At 43.0% G+C, this 26,278-nt stretch overlaps 2 protein-coding genes across 2 annotated transcripts in view; one reads left to right on the top strand and one right to left on the bottom strand.

Moving 5' to 3' along the window:
* Positions 1 to 802: 802 nt before the first annotated feature.
* On the bottom strand, positions 803 to 7,740 carry eral1 (Era-like 12S mitochondrial rRNA chaperone 1). Its single transcript, XM_053331573.1, has 11 exons — positions 7,537 to 7,740; positions 5,739 to 5,897; positions 5,491 to 5,618; positions 5,298 to 5,375; positions 5,129 to 5,175; positions 4,969 to 5,030; positions 4,758 to 4,870; positions 4,192 to 4,479; positions 3,951 to 4,100; positions 3,447 to 3,527; positions 803 to 1,268 (listed from the first exon to the last, which is right to left on the bottom strand). Exons 1-11 carry the CDS (start codon positions 7,640 to 7,642, stop codon positions 1,146 to 1,148), a joined length of 1,335 nt encoding a protein of 444 aa, XP_053187548.1. The 5' UTR covers positions 7,643 to 7,740; the 3' UTR covers positions 803 to 1,145.
* Positions 7,741 to 12,726: 4,986 nt separating this feature from the next.
* The window catches only part of fam222ba (family with sequence similarity 222 member Ba), a 28,844-nt gene continuing 15,292 nt past the window's right edge, over positions 12,727 to 26,278 (top strand). Inside the window, exon 1 of the mRNA XM_053331024.1 lies at positions 12,727 to 12,832. The gene's annotated coding sequence lies outside the window, so the exon portion shown is untranslated. The remainder of the gene's footprint in view (positions 12,833 to 26,278) is intronic.

Here is a 26,278-nt window from a genome sequence, read left to right as displayed (position 1 = left end):
CAGTTGGCTTGTCTAAGTGGTGATCTCTGCTGCGCAGCCGGCTTGTCTAATCACTGGGAAGCAGCCGTTTGCAGAGAGCAGGGAGAGCTTCAGGGGCTGACACAGCTTCTCTAAGACATTCAAGGCCTCTACCTCCACCCCCCCTCTCTCTATCTCTCTCTTTGCCCTTGCTTTAGGCTACTAACTGGTTATTCATCAAGATGCCCCGGATAGAGTAACCGTTGAGTTAACTCACAGGCAGCAGGAATGAATCTAATCACCATTATCTGACCCATTTTAGCATCAGGTTAGTGCTCCATTTTGCTATCCATTAGGGAGACAAGTCAGCCCTCGGGGGCAGAGCTGGGCTTTATAAGAGCCAAAAAAGCAAGAGGGGAAGGAGGAGGGGGGAGAGGAGGGAGAAAAAGGAAAGAAAGCAGCAGAACAAAAAAAAGTGATAGTCGCAGGGATGGATGGCCACACTTCAAAGGCAAGCGGAGGAGGCTAAAGTGATGTGGGAGTGGAAGGAACAAGGGTGGATGGTACATCAGGGACATTTGAGTGAACATGACTGTGCAGGTCCCACTTCGGTTTATCTACAGTCCATGTTTGCACGAGGTGCCCGCCAAGTAAAAAGCTCTGAGAGCCAAAGATAAACCATCAGCCTTTTTTCACAGCTTGCCAAACCTGCTCAGCCATGCACACACTGTCAAACTTGTGTCAAAACATCCATTTGATGAGAGCCTGTGTCATGTTTGTTGCCTAAAAATATATTACTGCTAAATAAACGCCAATAATCCATTACAGTCGACTCTGGAGCTTGTGAAAGCTGCTTTTAATCGACATATTTTCTTGGATATTTAGATCATTTCTGCATGAATTTGCTCCAGTACAATAGCAGCATCTTATAAGTTACATCTTTACATAAACATCTTTAATAATGTCTCATGAGACTACATAAAAGGATGCTGCTGATGCATGAAAACAGATGATATCAAGTTTAGAGTTCATTTCTCCACAGATCTCTGGGTCTCTGGGATATACGTCTGACTCATGATGACATCTCATTTGTCACTCTCCGCTTCGGGTCTGTCCTTCAGAGAGATAAACACAAGCGGAGTCATCTTCAAATCTGGCAGGGTCTGATTCCAGCTCTTCATCTTTCCTCATTTCCTCAGCTTGACGGAGAGCTTCACCCTCACTTCCCTCAGGAAGACTTGACTCAGGTCCTCGCCGGCCTCACGAGCGATCCGTGCTACCATCTGGCCAGCTGTGCCGATCACCATCTTCTGCAGATGTGAGAAATACAACAAAGTCAGGCGTCACTGAATAGCTACTGCAACGAACACTGTCACAGATATCAATAAATATATCACTAGGTATATCAGATGGTTTCATAGAGTCACGTTTAATATGACAAAATGCATTCTGGTTGATTAAATGTTCAGCATATTATTGCTCCCATGCCACACAAACTAATGAAACAATACACATATTTCTTTATTGCAGTCATCCAAACTGCTTTATGAGGAATATTTAATCAGATGTTATGTAAAAATCTAAACCCACAAAAGAACTCAGCAAAGATTCAAACATTTTCTTTTATATTTTCTCTTATGATCATTCACTTGAACACCTATAAACACTATAATGTATTTTACCTCTCTTGTTTCCCCATCTACAAGATCACTTGAGCTGTTGAACTCCAAAAAATATATATTTTTTCGACGTAGTCAAAGAAAACTGGGAAAGATCGTTTTAAATCAGGAATTTTCAAAATATGCAAAAGATTCCATTTCTATGGTAGCTAGTCTGTGAGCTCTGCCCCGTCTATGTTTCTTCACTCACTCCTGTGTTCAATGTAAAAGCTGAAGAATGGTGCCCGGTCTGAGTCACTGTTCTCGGAGGTCATCGGCCTTGAAACATTTCAGCACCGTAGATGTAGCTGCAAATACTCTTTGCCATTAAATATGGATGGCTTAGAAAGGCTGCTCAAATATTTACATGTTAAAAACAGAAAGAAAAAAAAGGGAGGAATTTGGAGGTATGTGAAAAAAGGGCAACTAGATGTCAGAAGCCATCGGAGAAGCTTCAGGTGTCACTTCCTCTGGTTGTGTGTTTGCCACCTGGCTGTCTCGAATCAGTCAAACAGCATTCTCATCGCATCTGATTAAAAACATGCATGATTGACTTCTGTAATGATTTGGGGTTTTGGCAAACCTCCAGAAACATAAGTAAACTTCTAAAACGACCTGCTGATAGTCATCCCGTTCTTTTACTTCTCCCAGTATGACGCCAATGGTGGATTATAAAATTGCACAGTTGTTATGTATAAAGTTAAAAATAAGATGGAGGCCAAACTCGAATTAGTTAGTATGAATTAGAGAGGAATGTGCATGTTTATAAGAACAAAGAGTAGAATGAATTCAAAGCAAAGATGTTGATCAGTTAAAGGATGTGTGGAATATAATGTGCCATACACTATGTTGGAGCTATTTGTTGTTCCTGTTAAATTAATAATTTATAACTGATTTATGTATTTTTCGTTGCTGTTTGTTTTGAAGAATACAGCTTAATTAATTTGATTATAATATTAGTGTAAATTTGGTTGAGTACTGCTTAATGCTTTTATTTTGAAGGCACTGGGCAGCTTGGGGCACAGAGGTGAATTTATCTCTATAGGTAGACAGGTAGAGGATCAGCAGTCTCCAGGAAGGGCATATGGTTTTTCAGCAGGGCAAGAGAGACGCCAGTGTTCTTTGTCTGCTTGTAAAATACTAGAATCAACCAAAGAAACATCATGCTTGCCTGGACACTGCACTTTTCTCCCTGCATAAAATTCACACCTGAGGTGCCTTAGTGACCGTTTGAGCTTGAGTTATTTTTAGCTTTTTATTTTTCTCAAGTTGAAGACAAATCCCTACTACACACTACCTGGACTTTAAAAAAATAAAAATAAAAATAAGATGATTGTAATATAATTATAATATAATAATAAATATAAAACTGAGGCATGAATATTATTGTATTGTAATTGTAATGAATTACTTTATGTATAAGAAACTTGGTGATGTATAACTATGCATCTATAAGGAAATATTTGTATATTTTCACTGTATTATTACATGTGCATTATATATATATATAGCCAATTATTAGAAATATGTTGTGTTTGTTATGTTCGTTGGGATCTATTGAAGGACTAATATCAAAAGGGTCAGTGTTGTAAGTAAATGCTTCAGCCTACACCTTTTCTATATTTCTTTATTTCTTTTTACTTTTATGATTTTTCCCTTTTTGGCTTGTCACTATTTCTAATGAAGCTGAAGGACAAGGAACAAGGACATATGATTGTTTACTTTGTTTGTACATGTGTATTTGAGTTTGATGACCGAAATAAAATGCTTCAGTGTTTCCTCTGCTGACTTACAGGGATGATTAAGCATAAATGAGCAGAGAGCACTTACCATGTGAGTGTCTTTCTTGGCGTAAAGTTTCACAGAAATATCGAGATCGCCATTTTCTGCAGTTTGCCAGAGTTCAATAGTCTGAAAGAGACATTCAAATGTTAACAATCATTGGCTATAACTAAATATCCCAGAAGTCTTTGCTTGTGTATTAAACATCACAAAGATCACATGAGCCTGACTGCGATATATGTAAGTGACAAATGTGTAGTCATTCCCACCACATGACACACTGTGACTCGTTGGTGTGATTCTACACTGCAGCAGGAAATGATGACTAACACGATGAGTAACACACACAGAATGACAATAACATCAGATTTGGCAATGACACGGACAAAAAGGCAGTCCAGAGTGAGTAGACAAGCAGGAGTGGAGCAGGTGGAGGCTGGGGAAAAGCAGGAGTGGAGCAGGTGGAGGCTGGGGAATCAGCTCAGTGGGATGTGATGGTGTTGTCAGTTTGTGATTCTGGTAAATCCCCTGCAGCATAGCTTTATTAGTCACCTGTGTCAATGAATAGGGCACTTCCTGGGGCAGATACTCCAGCAGCTTCTCTCTAATCATGTTGGTGCAGACTACTTCTGGACTCTGGTCGGTCAGGACATCACTGTGGTACTGCCATGGTCCTGGCTTGGCTGCACACATGAAGTAGCTCTAGGAGAAGGACATAAAAGCTTGGTTACTATCATAAAATAGAACCAAAACTAAAAACTTGGATATTGTGGAAATCTAATCTAAGACATACCTTTAGCGTCCCCACGTCCTCTCTGTCCACAGATGAGAGCATGAAGACATCCTTGAAGTAAGCCCAACCCCGCTGACTCTTTAGCTTCTTCAGCTGTTCTTTGCTCAGCACAGAGTCTAACTCTGCGTCGCCCTCCTCAACCGACAACTCTGATTCCTTCTGGGGTCTCTTATCAGTCCACTGGGGCTTGATCACCGGCTTGACCCGCAATTTACGACCGTTAACTATTCCACAGGTCAAGTCTGCAGTGATGTCCAGCAGCCTGTCCTTAGTTTTCAACAGGTCCACCTTAAAAGGCAGAAGAGCGTTAATGAAGATATGTGGAAGACCTTCAGAGCAGCTGAGAGCACAAACATTTCTTTGTGAATGTTTTAGGAAGCTTTAAAAGGAATATATAGTGATAATATCTATAATACCAAAATCTGATATATTTTATTCCTACTGCTGAAAATAGCCTCTAAAATTGCACATGCAAACCTATAGTGTCAGTCTGCTTATTGCTTTACACATGTGGAACAAAAAATACTGCTTGTGTGAAGGATGCCTAGATAATAGTGTGAGAATACCTTATTGAGGACCAGGACCGCTGGGATGAGCGGGTTCTGTGCCAGGCATTTGAGCACCTCAAAGTCAAGCTGGCCGCACATCCATCTGTCCGCCACATCCACCATGACTACCACTGAGAACGGACACAGTTACAATTTAGCATTCAATCCCTAAAAATCTAGCACAGGTCGAACTCATGAATGGCTCAGTGGGAGTAAAATGATGTCATACGTAGATCTGCTTCTTTAACTGTGTTCCAGGGATCAATGAGCAGAGACTTCTCCAGCTGGTGTCTGAGAACACACACAGGGTCCGTGCATGTGTTAGCTTGTATGATAATATTACATGAAGACTACAGACTTTAACAATAAAATAGAAAAAAGAGAGTCACCTTTTGACTTTTGATGGAGTGGTGAGACCAGGTGTGTCCAGTAAAATCTACAAAATAATACACACACACACACACACACACACACACACACACACACACACACATTGACTTTTGGCATTTGAACAGCGTTATTAAATTATAAAAGAAGAGACGTGAAGAAGCATCTTACTATCTGTGTGTCTTCCTCCGTGAGGACAGCCAGGGCACGTGAGCGTGTGGTGTGTACTTTCTTGGACACAGCAAACACCTTTAAGAAATGATGATAGACTTTAGAATATAGTGAGCACTGCCTCCTCTTCAGTGACACAGATACTTTATAGTGTGCAGGTTTAATAGACAGTTGGGACAGATAAGAGTGAGACCTTTTTGCCAAGGAGCTGGTTGGACAGCGTGGACTTCCCTGCATTTGGGGCGCCAATTATAGCCACTTTTAAAACCTTTGAGTTGTCGGGCTGATCTGGATGTCTCAGTAACAAAGATAATTGTTCAGCTGAGAAATGAAACACAAGTAAAATGAATGATTAGAGAGATAATGAGAGTAAATCTGACAGCCAGAATGTGCAGATGAGTTTAGGGATTAGTTGGGTCTCTGAGGCGGTGGTCTGATTACCGCTGTCCGGTGGAACGTAGGCTGGGAGTCGATCAAAGCCGCTGTCTGACTCTGCCGGTTTGCCTTTCGCCAGTCTGCTCAGAAATGCCTCTGATGTAATAAAACAGGCAGGAGTGAAGATAAATGTGTTCCCCCCTCCTCGGCCGCAGGCGGCATTTCCTGTAAAGACATCATCAACATCTTCATCACTCTGCTGCCAGTAGATCAGCAAGGTAACTGATGTGTTATGCTTACTCGGATGTTAATGCAAAACAATATAATGACGCATTTAGATGGTCATGATCGTAAATGTGTCCATAAAATGAATCACTGAACCAGCTCACGCCTGAGTTAAACTCTTTAATAGTTATAGCAAAAAGAATACAAAGTGTAAAGTATTTCAAACTACCGCTGAAACAATTAGTCAAATAATCAAATACTTAATCATTAGAAAAGTGGCAGTAATCTTAATAATGGATTACTCTTTTAAGTAATTTGCTGGTTTCAGGTGCTCATATGTGAGGATTTGCTGATCTTCACTGTTTTATATGACTGTGAATGAGATTAAACACTGAATTTCATTGTCAGGCTCACAAATGCAAAATTGTGATTGACAGTTTTAACCTTTTTAAAAATATTTTACAGACCTAATTATCATCTCATGTTCTGAGAAAATTATTTACAGGCCAATCTTTGATGAAAATAAGCAGCCTCAGTTCAAAAGTAAACAGATACATAATGCAGGATGAACCAACTTGAAGCCGGTTCACCTCAAAAATGTGTTTTTCCTCATCTTTCGGTTGGATGTTTGAGCTTCACTGTGCAGAATGATGCATGTGCACAGTCTGACACTAGAAGGCTGTTTTCACCTTAAATCAGAATTTAACCTACAAACATGATTCATGACATCACTACCAGTTTGGATCCAGTAATCAACTTACACAAGTGTGGAAACTTGAAGCCTCCAGTGCACAAACACTGACACTGAACTTTACAGTGAAGCAGGAGACAACACTTAAACTTTAGAAATGGAAAAATATTTGCAAGTCAAACTCTGCACACACATTCTTCCACACAGTAAAGGTCAAATATCCATTAAAGGTGCAGTGTGTAGAATTTAGTGGCATCTAGCAGAGCGGACCTGGCAGAAATGGAATATAATATTCATACGCATGTTTTCATTTGTGTATAATCACCTAGAGATAAGAATACTTAAGGTTGAACCCTTTAAACCTACATAGGGAGCAGGTCTGAATGCTTGCTTGCATTATTTCTATGCTTTTCTTTTTAAATAGACTACATGTGTTAATACTGTTGCCTTGTCAAGCAGAGACAGTAAGGGTCACGGGTGATAGGAAACCACTTTTATCACCTCATATCTTGAACTTGATGGCCATACGGTTTGTTACACAGCACTGCCTGAGCAGTGGTTCATGGAAACAGACAGGACAGGTGATTGGATAAACTATCTGTCCATCACCGTCTTACCTTGCCAGGCAGCTGGATTTGCGACACTGATTGGTCCAAACCACAGGTAGTTTCTGACACAACCAGCTGCCTCTCATGGTAATCACATCTTATTATTATATGTCATTTATTCTGTCTGTGCTGTCTGCCATCCATCACACCATCCTATATGTTAAAACCAGCACTGATCATTTATTAAATCACAGTAAAGGCAGAGGTGACCTGATCTGATTTATCTCGCTGCTCCCTGAAAACCTCTATGTGTGTCACTGGATTGACAGTCAACTCTTCTCCATACTGTATATAACAGTTATGTATCCCATGCTATGATATAAGAGAAAATCAGCTGGACCTGCAGCGAGGAGCCGTGACGCAGATTCATGTGGATCAGACGCAGCGGCTCGTCTGGAGAGGACGGAGGAGCCTCTGATCAGCCGGAAACCCGCTCTGAGAGCCATGGACCCCCGATAACAGCTGCTGCTGTGTTTCAGATGATGAAACTAGTTGTCTTTGAGAAGGTGAGTCTCTTGTTTACGTTCACATTGCCTTCAGTGCGGCACCATGTTGCTGTGACCAAAGAGAAGCGTCTTCCTCTTTCAAGAGAGGCTTCTCAGAGGTCTCAGCTGGGCGCCACACCTCCCCCTAGCGACCAATACTTTAACTACAAAATGATCCCTCCTCTGATAAACTGTCTGTAGCAGCTTGAGACTCACAGCATCAGTCTAAATGTGGAGCTCCTCAAAGCTTTTAAAGTCATAACCTCCACAAAGATCCTCATATGACCACTGACCTCACTTTAAAAGGCAGTACGCAGTTAGAAATGTCTCCTATCTCTTGATATGGCTTATCTTAGGCTATTTGCAGTTATATTGTCAGTTTTTACACTCCCATCTAGAGTGATGTACAAAGACAGAAAAAGATGAAGCTTGTTTCTAAATAAAAAATGACAGATTGGGGTCCTAATGACCACAAAATGATTGCACGAGAGCAAAGGAAAGAAATAAAATGAGAGCGAAGGAATGAGAAGAGAATTCAATTTAGAGGAACTAACAAGGAGCAGAGCAGAGATTATTCATGGGGACAAAGCTGCACTGCAGATTGTGAAAGCATTTTGACACACAGAATAATGACATGGCAAAATAACTAAATAAGATGACAGTAGGATTTAACTATTCTTCATCTGGCAGCCAACCTTCTGTAACTTCCTGAGGATTTACAGGGCCTCAGTTTGGGAATCACCCGTCTGCAGCCAATATGATATTAAGAGTTTAAAACCAGCCAACAGCAATTTCAAAATCATCTAATCACAATGCACAAACACATCTGCCGACATGAGCAACTCTCAGTTTAAAATGGATGACAGCGCTCAAAGGATCTTATAGCTGGGGTGATATTCTCTAGATGACTTTGTGAGGGATGGTGTGCCTTTAACCATGAATCAGATTGCACTGCACAGACTTTTTCCTTCCCTCTTGTCCCTTGAGTACACACAACAGAGTTTATCCCCGAGGGTGCTTGAAGCACAGTTGTGACAATGTTGTTGAGGATATATTGAGCATCCAAAGCAATATGCCAACCTGAGGAAAACACTGCAGGCTCTCACACTCACACCGCCCTACAATTCTTACTAATTTACGATGACAAGCTGATAAAATGACTTGATGACCATGATGTCTGTAAGGTTAATCGTCACACTGAAAGGACACAGTTTGCATATTGATTGATTACTGTAACATGTTGTTTTCGTTCTCTATGGCAAAGCCAGGCAGATCAGATGTCTCCCCATAGTCCATCAAACACGCCAGCTGTTTGTTAGTCCTCGAGGACTTGCTCGGGGCGGAACAAACACCTCCACTGGGGAGGATGATGAAGGATATCAGGTAGCTCACAATCTGTCATCATCTAACTCTAAAAGCTCAGCGGCAATGGAAGGGCAACAAAAATGGAGCTTTTAGCAGACACTTACTGCCGAATTCCAATTGAACCAGAAACCAAAAGGATATTTGAGGATCAGTAATGTTTGAACTTCTCTCTATCTGCCTCCCTCCCACTCTCCCTCTCCCTCTCTCTCTCTCTCTCTCTCTCTCTCTCTCTCTCTCTCTCTCTCTCTCTCTCTCTCTCTCTCTCCCTCTCTCTCCCTCTCCTTCCTCAAATTCATTCAAGGCTTTTTCTCCCTCCGGGCTTTCCTCACATGGCCATTTCACGTGGGAGTGTATCAGAGTTCTTTCTATGACTGCATTAACTTTGGCCTTCAGAAAGAGCTCTCTCCCTCTCTCTAAAAAAAAAAAGACAAAAAGGCTTCGCCTGCAGACCATTTAATCATAAGCTGTGGGCCACTTTGCCATTTGAAGTGCACTTGCCAATGAGATTCAGCAATGGTGTGATGGAAAACCTCTCTGCTGCTGCAATTCAGTGTGCTGCTGATTCCTAATCAATCTTGTTTTCTGTAATTCAAACAGGGCAGATTGTATTGATGGGAAATATATTTAAAGAAAAACTCCCTAACTAACATTTTCTGCAGCTGAAGCAGGTGATGTCAGATACACTGCCACATCAGCTTTTGCTCCAGCAGCCTCTGTTGTTGGTCTGCCTCAGTAATAAAACTAGCCGGGATTAGACATGCAATAACTGGCAGCTTCCCCACTAATAAGAAGACTTTGCTGCTCATGAGGAATAACAAAGTTCATGGAATAATAAGCATGAGCCATGGGGCATGTCAGCAGGGAGCAGAGGTGGGAAAAAACAATCTGTCAGTGTGTCAGAGCATCCATCACTCCATCACTGCTGATTGCAGTGAGAGGCGTGATGCTGCACAGCTGGCTGACTGTCTATAAAGCAGCCGTTCCAGAACTTTTTCATGCTGAGGACTCCAACACAGATAGGCAATTTGTAAAAGATCCCACAGATTAATGAAGGGATGGATGAATTTCCATGTCTGATAAATGAGAGAGCATCGAGACCTAACTGTTGCATCTCCTGTGACGCCATGAAGGTCCCCCAAGGTCCCTGGATTCAGCAATCATTGCTCCATATGTCCTTGCTCTGACTGCTTTTTAAAAGAGGCGATTTAGCTCCCAAACTACCCATATAGGTCACACTGATGCTCTGATTGTACAATCTCTCTCTCAGTGGGGGAGATAAAGGGGGAAAAAAACTTTTATTCATTCTAGACTTGCAATCGATGGGACTTGTCTGTGAAGTGGATCAATAATGCCTCCCTTTGAAATCATCAATCACGTCAGTGGTGAATTTAAAAAGCGTAATTAGGAACAGCGTTCTTAAATATCCTGTATTGACGTCTTCTTTGGTATGGAGAAAGACACCATTCTGCATCATTAACTTTGTATTATTGCCTGATGGAGCCTGCTGCTACTGCTTCCCCACCTGCTGAATTCGGAGCGCTGTGTGTGATTGGGCTTTCAGACCAAATTCTCCCTTCTTTCACTTGCTGATGGGGGAAGTGAAGCTTGCAGGCCTAAATTGGGTAGAGTATTGTAATAAGCCCAGTCCATACTGGAACAGAGGCCACGGAGTCATCCTTCACAATGCTTTATTTCAGAAATGTTTGTGGAGTTGAACGTGTGTAATTTCCTCTAATCATCTCATTTGATTACTTTTGTGCAGGTTCTAACCTGGCATGACATTACATGGCAATGAGCACATATTCTCAAGCATGCCCGTAACTCGCCACAGTCTTCAGTGTTGTCCATCTGTCTCTCTCTCTCTGGTAATAAAATGGTATCAATACTGTGGTGAGGGCAGGTGGGCGGTTGTAATGGAGTAATTTATTTTAGTTGTCACAGAAATATAAGTCTTTGATTAGGGAGCTATACACATCAGGCTGCACAAATAAAACCTTTCATCAAACCACAAGGCATGTGACACTATTGACCGTGGAGGCTTCTCACTGGGTTTCATCTCTCCCAACAAGATTCATAATGCCATATGTGACGAGCACAGTAATGCAAATGTAATACAGTCCGAGACAAATCTTGTGCTAGTGTGCCAGATGAGTATTGCATGTGGGCCAGTAAAATGCATGATAAAGTTGTGTTTTCAAAAGGTAAACTGATGCAATAATAATAATAATACTGAAATAAAAACACTATTATTTAACAACAAACTGAGTGAGTAAGAAATGTGTACAAGCAACATTGGGCTTATGGCTGAAAAAGTAACATACAGAAGGGTAACTGGTCTCCATATTACTCTTTGAGCAGCAAGCCAAATGCAGATGCTTTCATACAGAGCACGAGGGCTCACTGAATATGTTGATGAGTGTGAAAATGATATGAGATATATATACTGTGGCTTTCACAGTCACCAGATCTCAACCCAACTGAACATGTATGAAGGATTTACAGAGCAATGTGTCAGATGACAGTTTCCATCACCGCCATCATAACACCAAATGTGGAATATGTTTATTTCGGGGGGCTCATGTTGCCCAGTACCTTACTGCAGCACTTTATGTTGTTTTACCTTAGCTACTGTATGTCAGCAATCTGTATCTCTAATTGTATCTTGATAATTAAAAAGCTACACTATTACTTTATTACAACTCAAAAATTCATACTGCACTCTCATCTTCAAAGTTTGAGATAACTGTTTCCTCCTCTAAATGATGAAGGAAACAAAGTAGTATTGATGCCTAATTTCTTTTGGCTCAAAACTATCAAAGTAATCAAAAATAGTCCCTATAGACAAAATAAACTTTCCTGCTATTTATGACATTGAACTAGGTGTCATGATGAGACAATTACCAATAGTTAAGAACACAAATTAATGAATACAAAAGTACAGTGAAAGTGAAAAAATATAGTGTTTTCTTTGAAATGTAGTGGAGTAGAAGGTTAATGGTACTATGTGGGGTTTATGTTCACCAGTGTTGCTGTGGAGCAATGTTTTTAGCCTATTCCACTGATCCACAACTGGTAAAATTCATAGAAGCATAGGATGTAAACACTGCACAATTTCAAATGTCCAACCAAAAAAAACAACGAAAATAAAAAACATGTTAGTCATTAAATTGAATATTTTCACCACAATATTACCCTCTTGTATTATTACTACCTCTGTCAATGTTTACTCTACAGAATGTTTCCTTTTATTTTGTTTATTTAGTCGTACATGTGAGGGTTTCTGTGTGTGTTTTGTGTTCCACAAATAAATCATATATTGAAATATATATACATATTTCCACCATTTGCTACATTATATGCAAACCCAAATGAACTCTCTCAGCACCTCATTTACATTTTTTACAATGTCAATAGCTTTGCCTACAGAGCTTATCAAGTGTCTATTATGACAGAAAATAGAGGACAACTAAACGTCGCCTATGTGTACTTGTTATTATGAGCTATTTCAGTGATTAAATATAAATATATATTATGCGTTATTTCGTTAATTTTGTCGTACAAACACTCGTCCAATTGAGTCCCTCGCTGACTGTCCCTTTAAAGCACTCAGCAGCCCTGCGCAGCGCACAGCCCAGCCTGGAACCGACCCAGTTAGTGCGCATGCGCCGGAAGTTGATGCCGCAGACAGCAGCAGTGATTCGGCTGCACCGGACAACGGGAGAAAATCTGTCCGTTTCACACCATGGCGACCGACTAAACGATGCCTTTCGCGGAGGTAAACGGAGAGTGAGTAGTTGTACCTTCATAACACGCCTGCCGCCCGACACTGTGCGACACCCTCTCAAATTGTGGCCATAAATATTAGGAAAGGTTGCGAAGGCAACAATGGGACTGTGTGTATGTTTCACACTGACTGGCTATGTTAGCTAACCAGGAGCAGTCAGCTGGCACACTGACGGGAAACCTGCAGGTTTATAGCTCCTGGACGGTCCTCTGTCCTGTCTATAAGTCCCCACAGCTTAACTGTCTCTAATGAGATATACATACTCCACTCAGGCAGAAAAAGAGCCATGAATTCTGGCTGGAATCTGATGAATGAAACTGGGCTTGTATGTTATTGAGCTGGTTAGCTAGTTAGTTTTTACATTGTTATGATAGCGACAACCAGCGAGGATTAAGCAGCCCTCAATTTGCCTTTCAAATGATTACCACGATGTTATCATCATAATTATAATTTCCATTAACATCAAGGCTTATAGTTTCGTGCTTCCTAAAAAGAGAAACTGCGATTCCTGGAAGAAGCAAGCTGTGGATGAAGTTGGACGTGTGGTTATCTTATGCTATTCCCGACTTTCAAAGTGTGATATAGCTGTCACTAAGTTGTCTCCCGCGGCTTGTATCCGATATACTCATTAGGACATGCATGCGTGTGTCCAAATTTAGATAGTCAGTCGTCTTCGGCCGTGATGCAGATGTGCTGTGCGCTCCCTGCACCGCCGGAGCGTCTCCAAATAGCGCCTCGTAATGTAACGGGAGAGAAAAGAAGTGTTTCCACCTGCAAAGGCAAGTGTTAAAGGTGATAACAAAAGGTTGACGTCACCGGGCTCATCCTGCCTGATCCTGCCGCACAACCTCGACCACTGAGGAGGAGGAGGAGGAGGAGGAGTGCAGGAGGAGTAGTTTCAGAGGAGGAGAGGAGCTTTTCTTTTTTGCCATAACGTCTAATGGTTCGTGTCTGGAAGGAAAAGGTCTATCTCTGATCAGATTTCGGGTATCCTGAGGGCGCACTTAACTAATGGGATCCTATCGATGTACCCCCCCTCCTCCTCTCTACAAAGCCTGATCTTTACACGGCGGAATGTTAATGTTGCCACAGCCTGTCCGTGTTGTCTTTGGCTGCTCTGAGTCTGGCTTTATTGTTGTAGTCGCTCTCTAATGTCATGGAGCTTGACGGATATGATTAAAAACATACCGCAGTAAAGCAATACTTCTCTGACTGACTGGACTATGGGAGTGATCGGGTTTGGCTCTGCACATGGTAAGATGATGAAAAATAACTGTGAAATGTTGTCAAGAGATAAAAAGCTATTCTGTCTACATTTGCATGACCGTTTTTTAAAGTAAAAGTAAGATCTGTCCTTATGTAAAAAAAAAAAAAAAGCAATTATCTCTCCTTTAACCATAACAAAGTAGAGGTTGTTTTAGTTTATGACAGCAGGGAGAGAGGATGTGCTTCTCTTCTGTGCTTACTCAAGCAAGAGCCTGACATTACTTGCCCAAAAAGTGCAGTTTTGCAATGTAGCTTTCATCCCATACATTTCCCAAAGAGCAGATAATTAAATTTCAGACCTTGTTGTCTGGGAAACTCGGGCCCCTAGACTCTGCAATTATCGTGTAGAAGGAACCTTTTTTGCATCGGGGTGCTATGTTTCCCAGCACAATGAAGATTAATTAGGTCTTAGAAACAAATGACTGTTAGGCCTCTCCCCAATCTGTAAAACACAGCTCACCTCTAATGGCATAAATCTGACAGATACCAAGAAGTTACTCTCCATACATGTTGACAGATGTGATGATGCGAAGGCTGAAAAAACCTCTGTACCATACACATGTAGATTTTGCTGTAGCGTCCAGCTTTGGTGTTTGAAGTAAAAGTTTAACTTGGATTTCTGTGTGTGCTCCTGACGATGTGTTTAGTCTGAAAATGATGCATGCTCCTGTTTGCTCTGACTTAGAAAAACCTGAATGTCAGGAGCACCTGGTTTCTTTGTTTCACCACATGCCGGTCAGCACTGTAGAAAACGTTGCATTCCACCAAAGCGAAATAGCACTTGAACGCGTGTGTTAATTAGATCTCTGCACGGCTTTTCAAGTGTCTTCCCCTCCTCCACCCTCGAGTCATTTGCTGACTCTTTGACCTGTCACCGCAAAAACCTACAGTCTTTGCTGAAGGCGAGCTGACAGGAAAGCGAGTTGGCCTCTGGTTTTTCAGCCGACCACTGACAAATATATTGGAACATATTGATTTACATTGTGGGCAGTAGAGGGTAATTTGCTCTAAAATACTTGTGTAGCTTCTTGGCTGCTTTGACTTCAGCTGCCTGTCGACCAGGCTGAACTATTGCAGGAAAATAACACACACACATTGTGTAGAGAGCGTACACACCTACGTGTTTGAGCTTCCTTGAGTGGAAGCTTTAACGTAGAGTAGCGAGTAGAGTACAGTACAGTGTGAATGTAATAAGAACACCCACGCAGTTGTATAGACACCAATTTCATTGTATCAAACTTTCTTTCTTGTAAGCAAATGGCAAAGCAGATGTTAGCTGGTCTCACGGAGCAAAATCAATCAGTGGCAGCACCTCGCACTGAAGCCCGGATGTTTTTGTGTCGTAGGAGGTTCTCCACGTGACGTTCTGACTCCCAACATTAAGCTTGTTTCAGACAGCAGTAATAAGAGGAAAACATCAAAGCTCTCTCTTTATTTCTCAGAGACTTCAGAGCAAGACTATGAATAACAGATCACAAGGTACAACGAGTGAACCAAGAGAACTTGAGCGGCTTTTATGTTTCAGCTGTTGTCGGGATTCACAGGGAGCTCATTAAAATACATTGATTAGTAACAGTCCCGATTCTGTGATTGTTGACTGTGAAATGGCTCGGCTAACCAGCATATTTGCGATGCAACAATTTTATGTGGCGGGGATGAGCCACTTGGCTGATGCTCGTTTTTTGGTTTATTCAAAGCCTGTCATTTGATGTAGCATTTTAGAGACGGTGCTTGAATTGGAAATGTGTAACCGTGCCTCTCTCCCTAATGCAATACATTTGTTCCTTTCATATTCCGGCGGGGGCATCTGTATGTTAAAATCTCTCGCAGGTGTCGTCTGTGAATTTTATGCGTGCGGCAGATTTTTATTTCCCTCACCTCGGTCGTTGTAGATGAGCAGCATTTGTGGAATGTCATCCATTTGCTAAATGTGGCTGGGCCCCCCCCCACCACCCCTTTCCAGGGCAGCAGGGCAGCAAGGCAGAGATTTCCCAGGTACCAATGATCTGCCAGCGGACTCCACCTTTCAGTCCTCAGTCACCAGTGCAGCTGTCAGCCCACAATCCCCACACTCCCCACACAGCCACCCACCACTCAGAGAGAGAGAGAGAGAGTCTCCGGGAGGCCACCTGATGTCTTCCCTGCTGTATGAGTCCGGTTTCAAACAGGGAGCAGATGTTTCATAGCCTTTGTGCGAGTGGGCAAAGTCAATAGACGCTGCACGAGGGTCGAAAACAGGTCAGGCTAGGAGTAAAGAACTGCGGCCACATGATACATCCAGATCAGGTGTTCTGGACATCACGGGCAACTTCTGATTACCTCTGAGAACAAGAGACCGACCTGCAGGGCTGCTGCTGCTGCGGGTCAGCTGTTGCATGGCATTTGCTTTGGTTCACATGGGCTGTTTTGTGTCATGCCAAATGACTGCGGGCGATAGGCCTGGTTCTAGGATACAGTTTGTGTCTTTGTTTGCTACATTTATGTGTTCTTTGTGACTTTTTTTCTCTTTTTGCATGGATTTGCATGTTAGCCAGCAGGTCCAATTAGAGGGGGGCAAAAAAAGCCCTGCTCTTGCTTGGATAGTTTGCGTAATCAGCAAACCCTGGCCCTAAGCCAGGGAGTGCTGCAACCTGACGTTACAAACACAGAGACCAAAGACTTTCAGAATTTGTTGTGTCTTCAAGCTCGAGGGCAATCGAGGAGGAATCTAAACCTCCCAGTGACATTCATGGCAATAACAGCAGTGAGAGCAGCGGGAGGAACGAGGCCCGGGTCTAGGACTGCATCTCTGTCTGATCAGGCCTGTTGGAGGCACTGGAGACGACAGGGTTGTTTATCCACTTCCATCTCACAGGAATGGCAGAAGAGCAGGGCAGATACCGTGTTGTCTGTTTATGGCACAGGATAAGGCCGTCTCAGTCGGATCACTGACCCTCCACTGATACTCTCCACCCACAAACACCATGCCCTCTGTAATAAGAGGTTGCTAGGCGAGTCCCATATCTCTCTTAAGTAATCCTAATAGATGCCATTAGCATGTCGGCAGTTATTGCCGCAGTTTTCCAGTGTCCATGCCAACTGTACATATCAGGGCATCATTAGCCACCACCAGAGAAGCTTGGAGCCTGACCCAGTCTATGGGGCCACAACAAAGAACCAGTAAAGCTGTCGGGGATATCAAGTGAAGGGAGGGGGGGGGGGGGATGTGTGCTCCAAGTGTCATAGTTGGCGCAGACATTAGATAAGGCTAAGCTACCAGAGGATTAGTGGGGGGAGGAGATGTAAAATGCTGTCGGCTAATTGGGCTTTATTTTTAATATTTCAGAGGTTCATTAGAGACTAAATTGGTGAAGGATTTCAGTTCTGACTGTAGTCTGAGAGTCCTTTTTTGGGACGAGCCTCCCAACCTGAATAATGGCAGATCATTTCAGTCTTGTCATTGTACATAGGGTATAATGTTTTAGGAGAATGCTATTTTTGTTCACCAGGACTTCAGTCGTGTTATGTTTTATTATTGTTACCTAGTTGTATCCCCGGTTATCTTTTCAAGCTCAGTTTTGTTTTAACTTTCCTGTCGAGATAATACGAGTATATTTTGTTCTTTGTAATTGCTGTCAGAACACAATAACCTGAAGGATGGAGTTTACCGTATCATACAATTATCCTCTCCAGAATGACACAGCAGTGAGTGTCTGTGAAGGCCTGATGGGGGGCTCGGAGGCTCAGTCCAGGTGCTCAGAGCTACGGCGGGGAGGGACGGAAGCCGAGCCGAGAGAGCTTCTGAGGTGAATGGTCAGTGTGCGGCACTCTGCCAGGACCCCCCCCAACCCCTCCTCAGTTTATTATCGGTTGCACCACTTCTCTAGGCCCTCAGTGTGTGTGGGTGTGTTTTTTTTTCTTTCTCTGTGTGCGTGCAGCGCGCCGGAGAGAGCGAGCGGCGCTTAGAATGGGGCCCTTTTATAACCTCCTAACCCTCTGGTCCTGTTTGCAGCCATTGTTGGTCACAGTGAATGGTATCTCCGTGCCTTGAAAAGTAACCAGATGACATTCTTCCTGTTGTTCAAAAGGGCCCGGGGTTGCGCTGTGAAAAGCGGCTGAAAGCACAGGCTAAGACTGTGACCTTCAGAGGCTAATCTCTGGCATGTCATTCAGTGCCTGTTTGAAGCGAAATGCAGGCCTTTTTCCCTGATAGCAATGCACCAAGTCAAACAAAGCAGACATTCCTCACACTTTTTCAACAGTTACACTCCAGAAAACAGTTAAGTGAGGTTTTTTTTTCTTTTCTTATTTGTTATCAAACCTCCACTTTTTAAAAGAACCAGAGGGTGTTTTTGTAGCAGGCTGAACTGAATCGTTATTCCACGCAGGCAGTGTGTCTGACACCTACATTGTCCAAACAGTCTCTTCAGCCTGTGACTGAGCCCTCTGTACACAGACCTGTGGCATCAGCAGCAGCCTGAAATACCGCCGCTGCTGTGAAAGCAGTGGGGATGAAATGCACTTAGTGAGACAGTAAACATCGGCGGTGCGGCTCTCTAACTACCTTACGTTGTTTATGTCTCCTCCTCTCCGGTGTATTTGCTGTCTTCAGCTGGCTGCGTTTCCTGGAATGTACAGAGATGCAGTTGTCGCTCTGGGGGGGGGCTGTAATCACAGTTCATAGTTCAACTATGTAGTCAGACTCAGACAGGTCACAGTATTTGCTTCAACAACAAGACCACACTTGATATTAGTGTTATTGAGCTACGAGCAGGGGTTTAAGTGTTCAGCAGTATTTTTTTCATGCACTTTAATTAGTTTGAAACTTTATGACCACACTTGAAGACCAGCAGCCTTCACAGCATAATACAGCATTGCCACAGTTGTGGTGCTCAATCTAACATTGCGACTCTCATCACTCCCTTAACCAGATGCCTCCAGTCTACTCAGTCTTTACCATCAGTGTGTTCGAGGGGCTTTGGTTTTCAGTGTGAGAATTCTCTTTATTGGCATCTCGCTGTCTTTGTGCCCATCTGAATGATCTCTGAGAGCAGCTCTTAGAGAGAGAGCAAAGTTTTCACCCTGCATCCTGTGAATAGCGCTCCCGCTTCCTGTGTTAGCTTTGTGTGCCACCTGTATAGGGGTTAAGATTGGGGTCAGACCTCTCGCAGGAATCTGTTGCAGGGGCCCCTTTTTTTTTTTTTTTTTGGAGACTGACGTGCAACATACCACAGAAAAGGAAAGCTGTCACTTTTTTTAGAGCCTCTTTTGTCAAGCATATTTCAAAGATAAATGATTGGCATATTTCCTGCCTCACCCCCCCCCCCCCCCCCTTTTTTTTTTACTGGCCCTGTCAAGTCTGAGAGCAAATAATGAAATTGACCGTTATGTGTTTACGGCCCCGCGTGCGAGTTTGCTTGTGTGTGTGCGTGTTGGCTCGCATAAAAAAGGCGAAGTTATTTATAAAGGAAGCATTGAATTAGAAAAGGAAAATGTCAACTTTTATCATGCCGCTGCACAACCATTTTGCATTAGTCAGAAAATATCCCCTGAAGTAGTGTAACATCCACAGAATGTGATGGAGATAGAAAGGGAGGCGGGGTAGGTGGGGAGGGCAAAGGAAGAAGGGGTGGGCCGCAATTTTGAGAGGCCTACTTGAAAGTGCTCGTGTGTAAAGAGTCCTGAGGCAGGTCATGTTGCTGTGTGACAGAGAAGCATTCGACTCACCGGGTATCTGAAGTCCCGGGGTCTCATTGCGAGGCATTGCCTGCGCTGCGTGTCGGCTTTCGGTAATTAATAGCCAGTAGCCCCCTCACCCCCATCAAGGGACCAGGTGCTGCTTAGATCTGCTCTGGTATGGAGAGACAGCAGAGACACTGGTGGTGGGCTTCACCGTTATCAGGAGAAAACTCACACAGATGTCATCGGCGTCTCTCTCTGTGTACATATACACACACACACACACGTACGCGGATCTAGACCCAAAACAAAGAGATGTTTAATCATTACGGTGAATTTGCTGAAGGATAGCTTGTTGGTAAAGGATGCGGTTCATTTAGCCCACTTTGTGTCAAGCACCATTCTTCCTCATGTCCTGTGCTGTTTTAGAGGGGCTCGCGGCACTGACAGATTGCCATCCCGATGGGGAGATTTACCCAGCCAGCACTGCCAATGGCACTGACACCATCATTAGGCTTTGATCAGCTGCAGTCTGCGAGGGGAAGAAGAGAGAGTAATATTCTTGATCTAATTACTAGGAGACATTTCAGGCAGTGTAATGTGTGATTTAACCTCTTGTCAGAGGCTATAAAAGGAAGCTGGGTTAATCTTCCTGGCAACCTCTTTTCCACGCAGGGGAGAGTGCCTTTAAATTTCCATTTCCCATGAAGCTGGTAGGAAGGAGCATGCCTGTGCAGAGCGCCACCACGCCACTGCTGACTTTCTACTAGAAATCTTTCCAAGGCAAGAGTTCTGTGACCTTTGAATGTAAGCAACTGCTCGTCTGCAAGAAACTCATGCGCTGTGTGAATTTGGAGAATTGCAAGCAGAACAAAAAAAAAAAGCTGTCCTTTGACTTTATGTATGCTTCTTCAAATGGATTGTTTTGCAGGCCCCTTTGTTTTTCTCTCTCTCTCATTCTTCCTCTCTTTCTTTCTCTCCCTCTCACTCACCACCCACATACACTGCAGCATGTTGAGCACAGGAGACTTGATTGAACAAATAGATCGGGAGTGGAATCGAGGGGTTTGGGTTAATCAGTCAAACATAGTTAAACAATTCTTTGGACATGAAGGGATTAGTCTTGCCTGCGTTGAGCTCATCAGAGCCCATTTTCCCCAAGCGCTGGCCAGGCTTTTAGGGCCAAGGGCCACGGCCTGGCTAGCTCCATGTAGAACCACACACGCACCCCTCAGCATGCTCCATTGCCTCTGAATGCCCCACCACTCTCCTCTCCCTTTGTTACGGAGCACAATTGGAATGATGGATTAGCAAATTAAATGCAGACCTTTTTTTATTCATGTCCATCCCTGCGCAAAGTCTCATTCACTGGATCTATCACAAACCTCGTTTAAAATGGTTACCAGGTTTCTTAATTCCTTCAGAAAAGCGTCTTTTACCGTTAAACATACTCTTCAAAACTAGTTCAGTGACTCTTTCCCAACACAGAGGCTCAGTGTAGCTTGTTTTTTACAGGACGACTTCCTGTACATTTCTTCCCCTTTTATTACTGAGTGCTGATCACACTGATAGGAAGTGGCCCTGATATGATGATGTGTTGGCAAGCTCAGTGCACAGCTGCAGCCAGCCGTAGCCTGCTCTAAATTACCTGTGTCATTGTCTCCTCTGTGTTTCAGAGCAGAGCACCAACCAACCAACCAACAGTAAGCCTACAGATCAAATTTACCTGCCTCACCCACACTTCTTCTCAGAAACCCAGGATCCACTTTAGGGCTGGGGGACACAGACAAAATCAAGTGTTTTTGACCAAATACCTTGATAATTTGATAATGAATCATCAGTAATGTGGATGTAATGACAAAGTGGGAAAAGACATGTAATAGAACAGCTAGAACAGTCATTTTACTATAATACACGCCACAATATTACAATATCTAAAGCGATATGTGGTCTGATATATTGATCAGTCACTTTATTGTACCTTTATTACTTTTTAAATACAATCATAGTTTGTTAATCACAGTTTGAATTCAGTTTTTCAGCAGCTGAAGTTATGTGTTATTTTATAAGGATTACTGCTGTTTTAACCCAAAGCACTTTGTTTTTGTGGTGACGCTCTCCTCGAATCTTTTTTAGGTGACAAAACACAGTTGACTTATTTCACAGCAACTCTCCACACATACTGCTCTAATACACAATTGTTATAACCAAAGCTGAAATGGTTAGTTGATTAAGCGATTAGTACATCAATGGGAAAAATAACCAGCAACTATTGTGATAATCATTTTTTAAAGTTACTTTTAAAAATAATGTAAAAAAGAGTGCTGTTTCTGAACTGTGAGGATTTGCTGCTTTCCTCTGTCGTGTTAGACAGTTAAATGTTTTGGACTGTTGGTCACATGACATCATATCTCTGGAAACATGTGATACACATGTTTCACTGTATTCTAACAAGATAAACATTGATTAATTGGGAAACATATCAGCAACTTAATAATACAAATAGCTGATAGTTGTAACTGGTAAGGTATGTTCAGTATTAAACACTGTCTATTGTTACACAGTCTAGTAAAAACAACTTGATGTATGATTTTCTAGTGTTTTTGTCGATGTTACATTCATATTCAGCATCCACGTTATAAACTATTCACTATAAATATAACTATTCACTATTATAAACTATTCACTATAAAAATATAAACTATATACTTGCAGTGCTTTCCTCTCTCTGCATCCCATTTTCATTTGTTTCATCCTGCATCTTGAAGTTCAGAAGTCTTGTTTCCCACCACGCAGTGAACACAGACCTCTGCTATCTCTCTCTCCCTCTGCCCCACAGTCCCTCCTCCAGTGCAATGTGGGGGGTGGATTGCCATGCTCTTCAGAGACCCCAATTAGCAGGACTAGCGGGCCTCCTGAAGGTCACTCCCAGAGCTTTGGTGTGAGAACAGAGGAGGGCTGGGCCGGTCAGGAGCGGCTCCGAGAGTTACGGGGCTGAGACTCTCAGCTGGACCCAGGAGTTCTCCCACGCTGTAACCACACTTTGTTAACAGCAACAGCACTTTGCATATTCTCCATTTTTGCATTGTACAGTGTTGGCAAAAAGGCGGCTCGGGATTTTGCTAAAGGTCAAGTGTTCTCAACGGATTGTCATCGTATACTGTGACCATATCTGAGAGATCCATTTGTCATTAGCTCCAAAGTCCCCTACTTCATCAGCCCGTGTCTGGTGTCGGCTATCTCAGCCTGATTGATGGCTCTGTCCTTATTGCAGGGAACGAGGGTCGATGGCAAAAAATTTGCTGCTGGGTGCATTAATGCTGTGTTCAATGGCATAGACCTTTGAGCGTGCCTCATCAGTCTTGAATCATTGGACGGCCGCAGGAGATCTGTATGAGCGAGCATGATGCAAGAAAGCAAGAGGGGAGCGCGATAGGAAAAGAGTTTTTATCAGCTCGGGCTGACGCTATTACTCATATGACTCTATCTCACCGGATGAGAGGAAGAGAGATGAAATATTTTGAGTTAAGCTTGATAAATTCAGGCCTTTAAAAACACACACTGGTGTTGTAACTATAAGTGAATGTTTACTTTACTTTGAGTTGATAGTTTAACCGTATAGAAGACGTCAATCAAACTACTGTCAGATTTAGGATGTTTTTGCCAGTGTGATGCCCATGTTCCCCTATTAATACTGAAATATAAACTTCACTCACTTTTTGGACTATAAACATATCTTTCTGCAAAGCCCCTTTTTATTTAAATATAAGTAATCAAAATTCTCACATGTTATATGTTGTGTTAATACAAGCAGCTGCACAACTTTTCCTAAAAAAAATAAAACATTGTAAAATCTAACTTAACCCTCCTGTTGTTTTTCCGTCGACCGTGCAGCTTTTGTCCTCCTGGCTCAAAATTGACCCGGTCTGGTTTGTCTGTTTATGAAACGTAAGGTATCAATTATCACCCAATTCTGTGTCAGACCTTTTAGGCCAACTGCATTCCAACCTATTAGTTTAACACATATTTTTGGAAATGATGCACAATAGGTGCCATTTAAATGAAATTACACCTCATTCTTCAGTTTGAGTTTGAGTCCTCGGGTCAAGTTTTAAATCAGGAAGTATATGATAAATGTATGAGTCACTAAGAGTACTGAAGCTTTCTGTAGCTTTTGATACTTAGTGTATCAAACCTCACTGCTTTTTTGGTACTGACTTAAACATGTTTGTTATGGAGGTGTGAGCAGATCAGCAGTAATTTAATCATCATGAAATGGTGTCAGGGTTATTATGTGACACGCAGCTTGTTTGCTTTGCTATTATAGTGGTTGTTTTTGTATTTTAAACCAGTGCTCATGTAGGAGTAAAAAAATGCTGGTGCCATGACAACACCAGTACACACCAGCAGCAGTGTGTGTGTGTGTGTGTGTGTGTGTGTGTAGCCTCTCTGGCTGACAAGCAGACAGACGGAGGGCCCTGCGAGCCTGGGAAGGCCAGATGTTCCCATGCAGACACAGAGGTGAGATGTTTGCCATGCCGGGCCTGTGTTTGCCTGGCTCTCCACAGAGTCACCGGCTGGCTGCCCGGTGCCCGGAGCCGGTGTCTGCTGGGGGAAAAGAGCCGGGGGTGGAGAGAGGCGCTCGTATATACACAGAAGATGAAGGAGCGACCACAAATGTCTCGTGTGTGTCGCCAGAGGCAAAAAGGAACACGTCTCACACAACCTCGTCCAGTGTAGAAAGATCTCTTTTTATTCCTCAGACGGTCTGTTGATGCGAGGGTGGGTGGGAGGTTCGGGGTGTGGGGGGGTGTTTGGTCTCGCTGGAGGCCAGACTGAATGTCAGAACTGCCATGGAGGCGGCTGACCTTACCAACCTTCCATAGACACAGGAAGGAGACAGATCAGCTCGTATTGAACACACACACACACACAGCAGGGTTTGGGATCGGCACGTTGGGATTTTGTTTTTGACTTGTGTGGCTGCAGCAGAATATTCTCACCACTTCTGTCTGGGTGTCGCACCAGTTTCAAGTAAAAATCCACCAGACTTGCGTCTCAGTAATCTTAATATGCTTCCATTCAATCTCACAAACAGCTGTTTCTCTGCATTACCCTCCATCATAAAAGCCTGAAAAATGAATCCTGTTGTAGGATATTTAAATACTAACACTAACAAATGAAACTGTATATAAAATAACAGAGCTGAAGGCCGAGCTCTGCTTCACTAAAACCCTTTTAGAGGTCAATGATCGAGGTTTGCTGAGTTATTACAGCATCCAGATAATACGTTAAGGTTAAACACCTTAACGTATTATCTGGCCTATATATGAGCGACGTGTCAGCGTTAAATAAGACGACTAATTGTAAACAAGATTAAGCTGTTTTAATGCAGAATAGTTAAAGGTTGGATTGTTTTGCACCAGACATAAGTCTAATTAGGGTTTTTCTCCCTTTTATGTGTTATGTGTGTGTGTGTGTGTTGGTATATATACAGCTCATATGGGAGAGGGGCCAGTTAGTATAATGGCACAGTGGATAAATCTCTCACAGCAGGCCTGTGTAACACTGGAAGCTGTTTTTGTGCGTTAAGCCCTTTTAGGATGATTTGTGGGAGTCAGCGCTTGCACAGTTCTGCCTAGCAGAGCCGCTCTGACCCCCCCCCCCCCCCCTCCCATCCCACCCCTCTTAAATCAGTCCAGCCACACTCGCAAACAGGCCAGGGCTGGTTAATGCTGGGTCAATAATGTAGGTCTGGTTGGGACAAACACACGGAGACTTAACTTGTTTCTCTGTTAAACACAGTGTACATGTCAATAAGACAGAAACAAGGGAATGCTAGAAGAGGACATTATTCCTGCAGGGGGAAAATTGCTGGTGTATGTTTGCCTGTATTTTATATGCATGTACTGTGTGTGTGTTTGTGTGTACTGTGTGTGTGTGTGTGTGTGTGTGAGATGCGGGAACAGATGCATTGATTCGATTTTGTTTGCTGAGTACTCGGAGCAGAAATGTAAGCCGTGGGAACACCTGGAGAGAGGGGAAAATAGGAGAAGAGGTGGTGGTGGTGGTGGTGTCAGCTCTGCTATTGGCTCTGCACCAAGCATACACACACACACACACACACACACACACATACATATACACACCTCTGATGTGCGAGGGCAGCCTGGGATCCCAATCAGCAGCACTTAACAAAGCTTTCCTCTTTCTCCCTTTAATCGCAGGCTCAATTTGTCACCGGGGTGTCCAATTTCTGATAAGCACTTTGACTGAGAGAGAGGCGAGGTGGGTGCAGGGAAGAACACAAAATGGATGCACCTGCTAACAAATGAAATCAAACCACTCCATCTTCATTTCCCTTTTTTTTTTACCGCCAGCTGGAACAATGCTGCCGCACTTTAGCTCTCAGCACATTGAGTTATTTCCCACTAACCAGGGTGAAGGCCTGGCAAGATAGTTAGACTCACAAGTCTGCTTTTAACCCCCAGATGAGACACCAGGTCCTTTTCTGTGTCACACCT

This window comes from Scomber japonicus, chromosome 13, assembly GCF_027409825.1.
Source record: "Scomber japonicus isolate fScoJap1 chromosome 13, fScoJap1.pri, whole genome shotgun sequence".
In the NCBI taxonomy this organism is placed as follows: domain Eukaryota; kingdom Metazoa; phylum Chordata; class Actinopteri; order Scombriformes; family Scombridae; genus Scomber; species Scomber japonicus.
The sequence above is the reverse complement of the archived record's forward strand: the minus strand, read 5'-3'. Positions and strand labels throughout refer to the sequence as shown.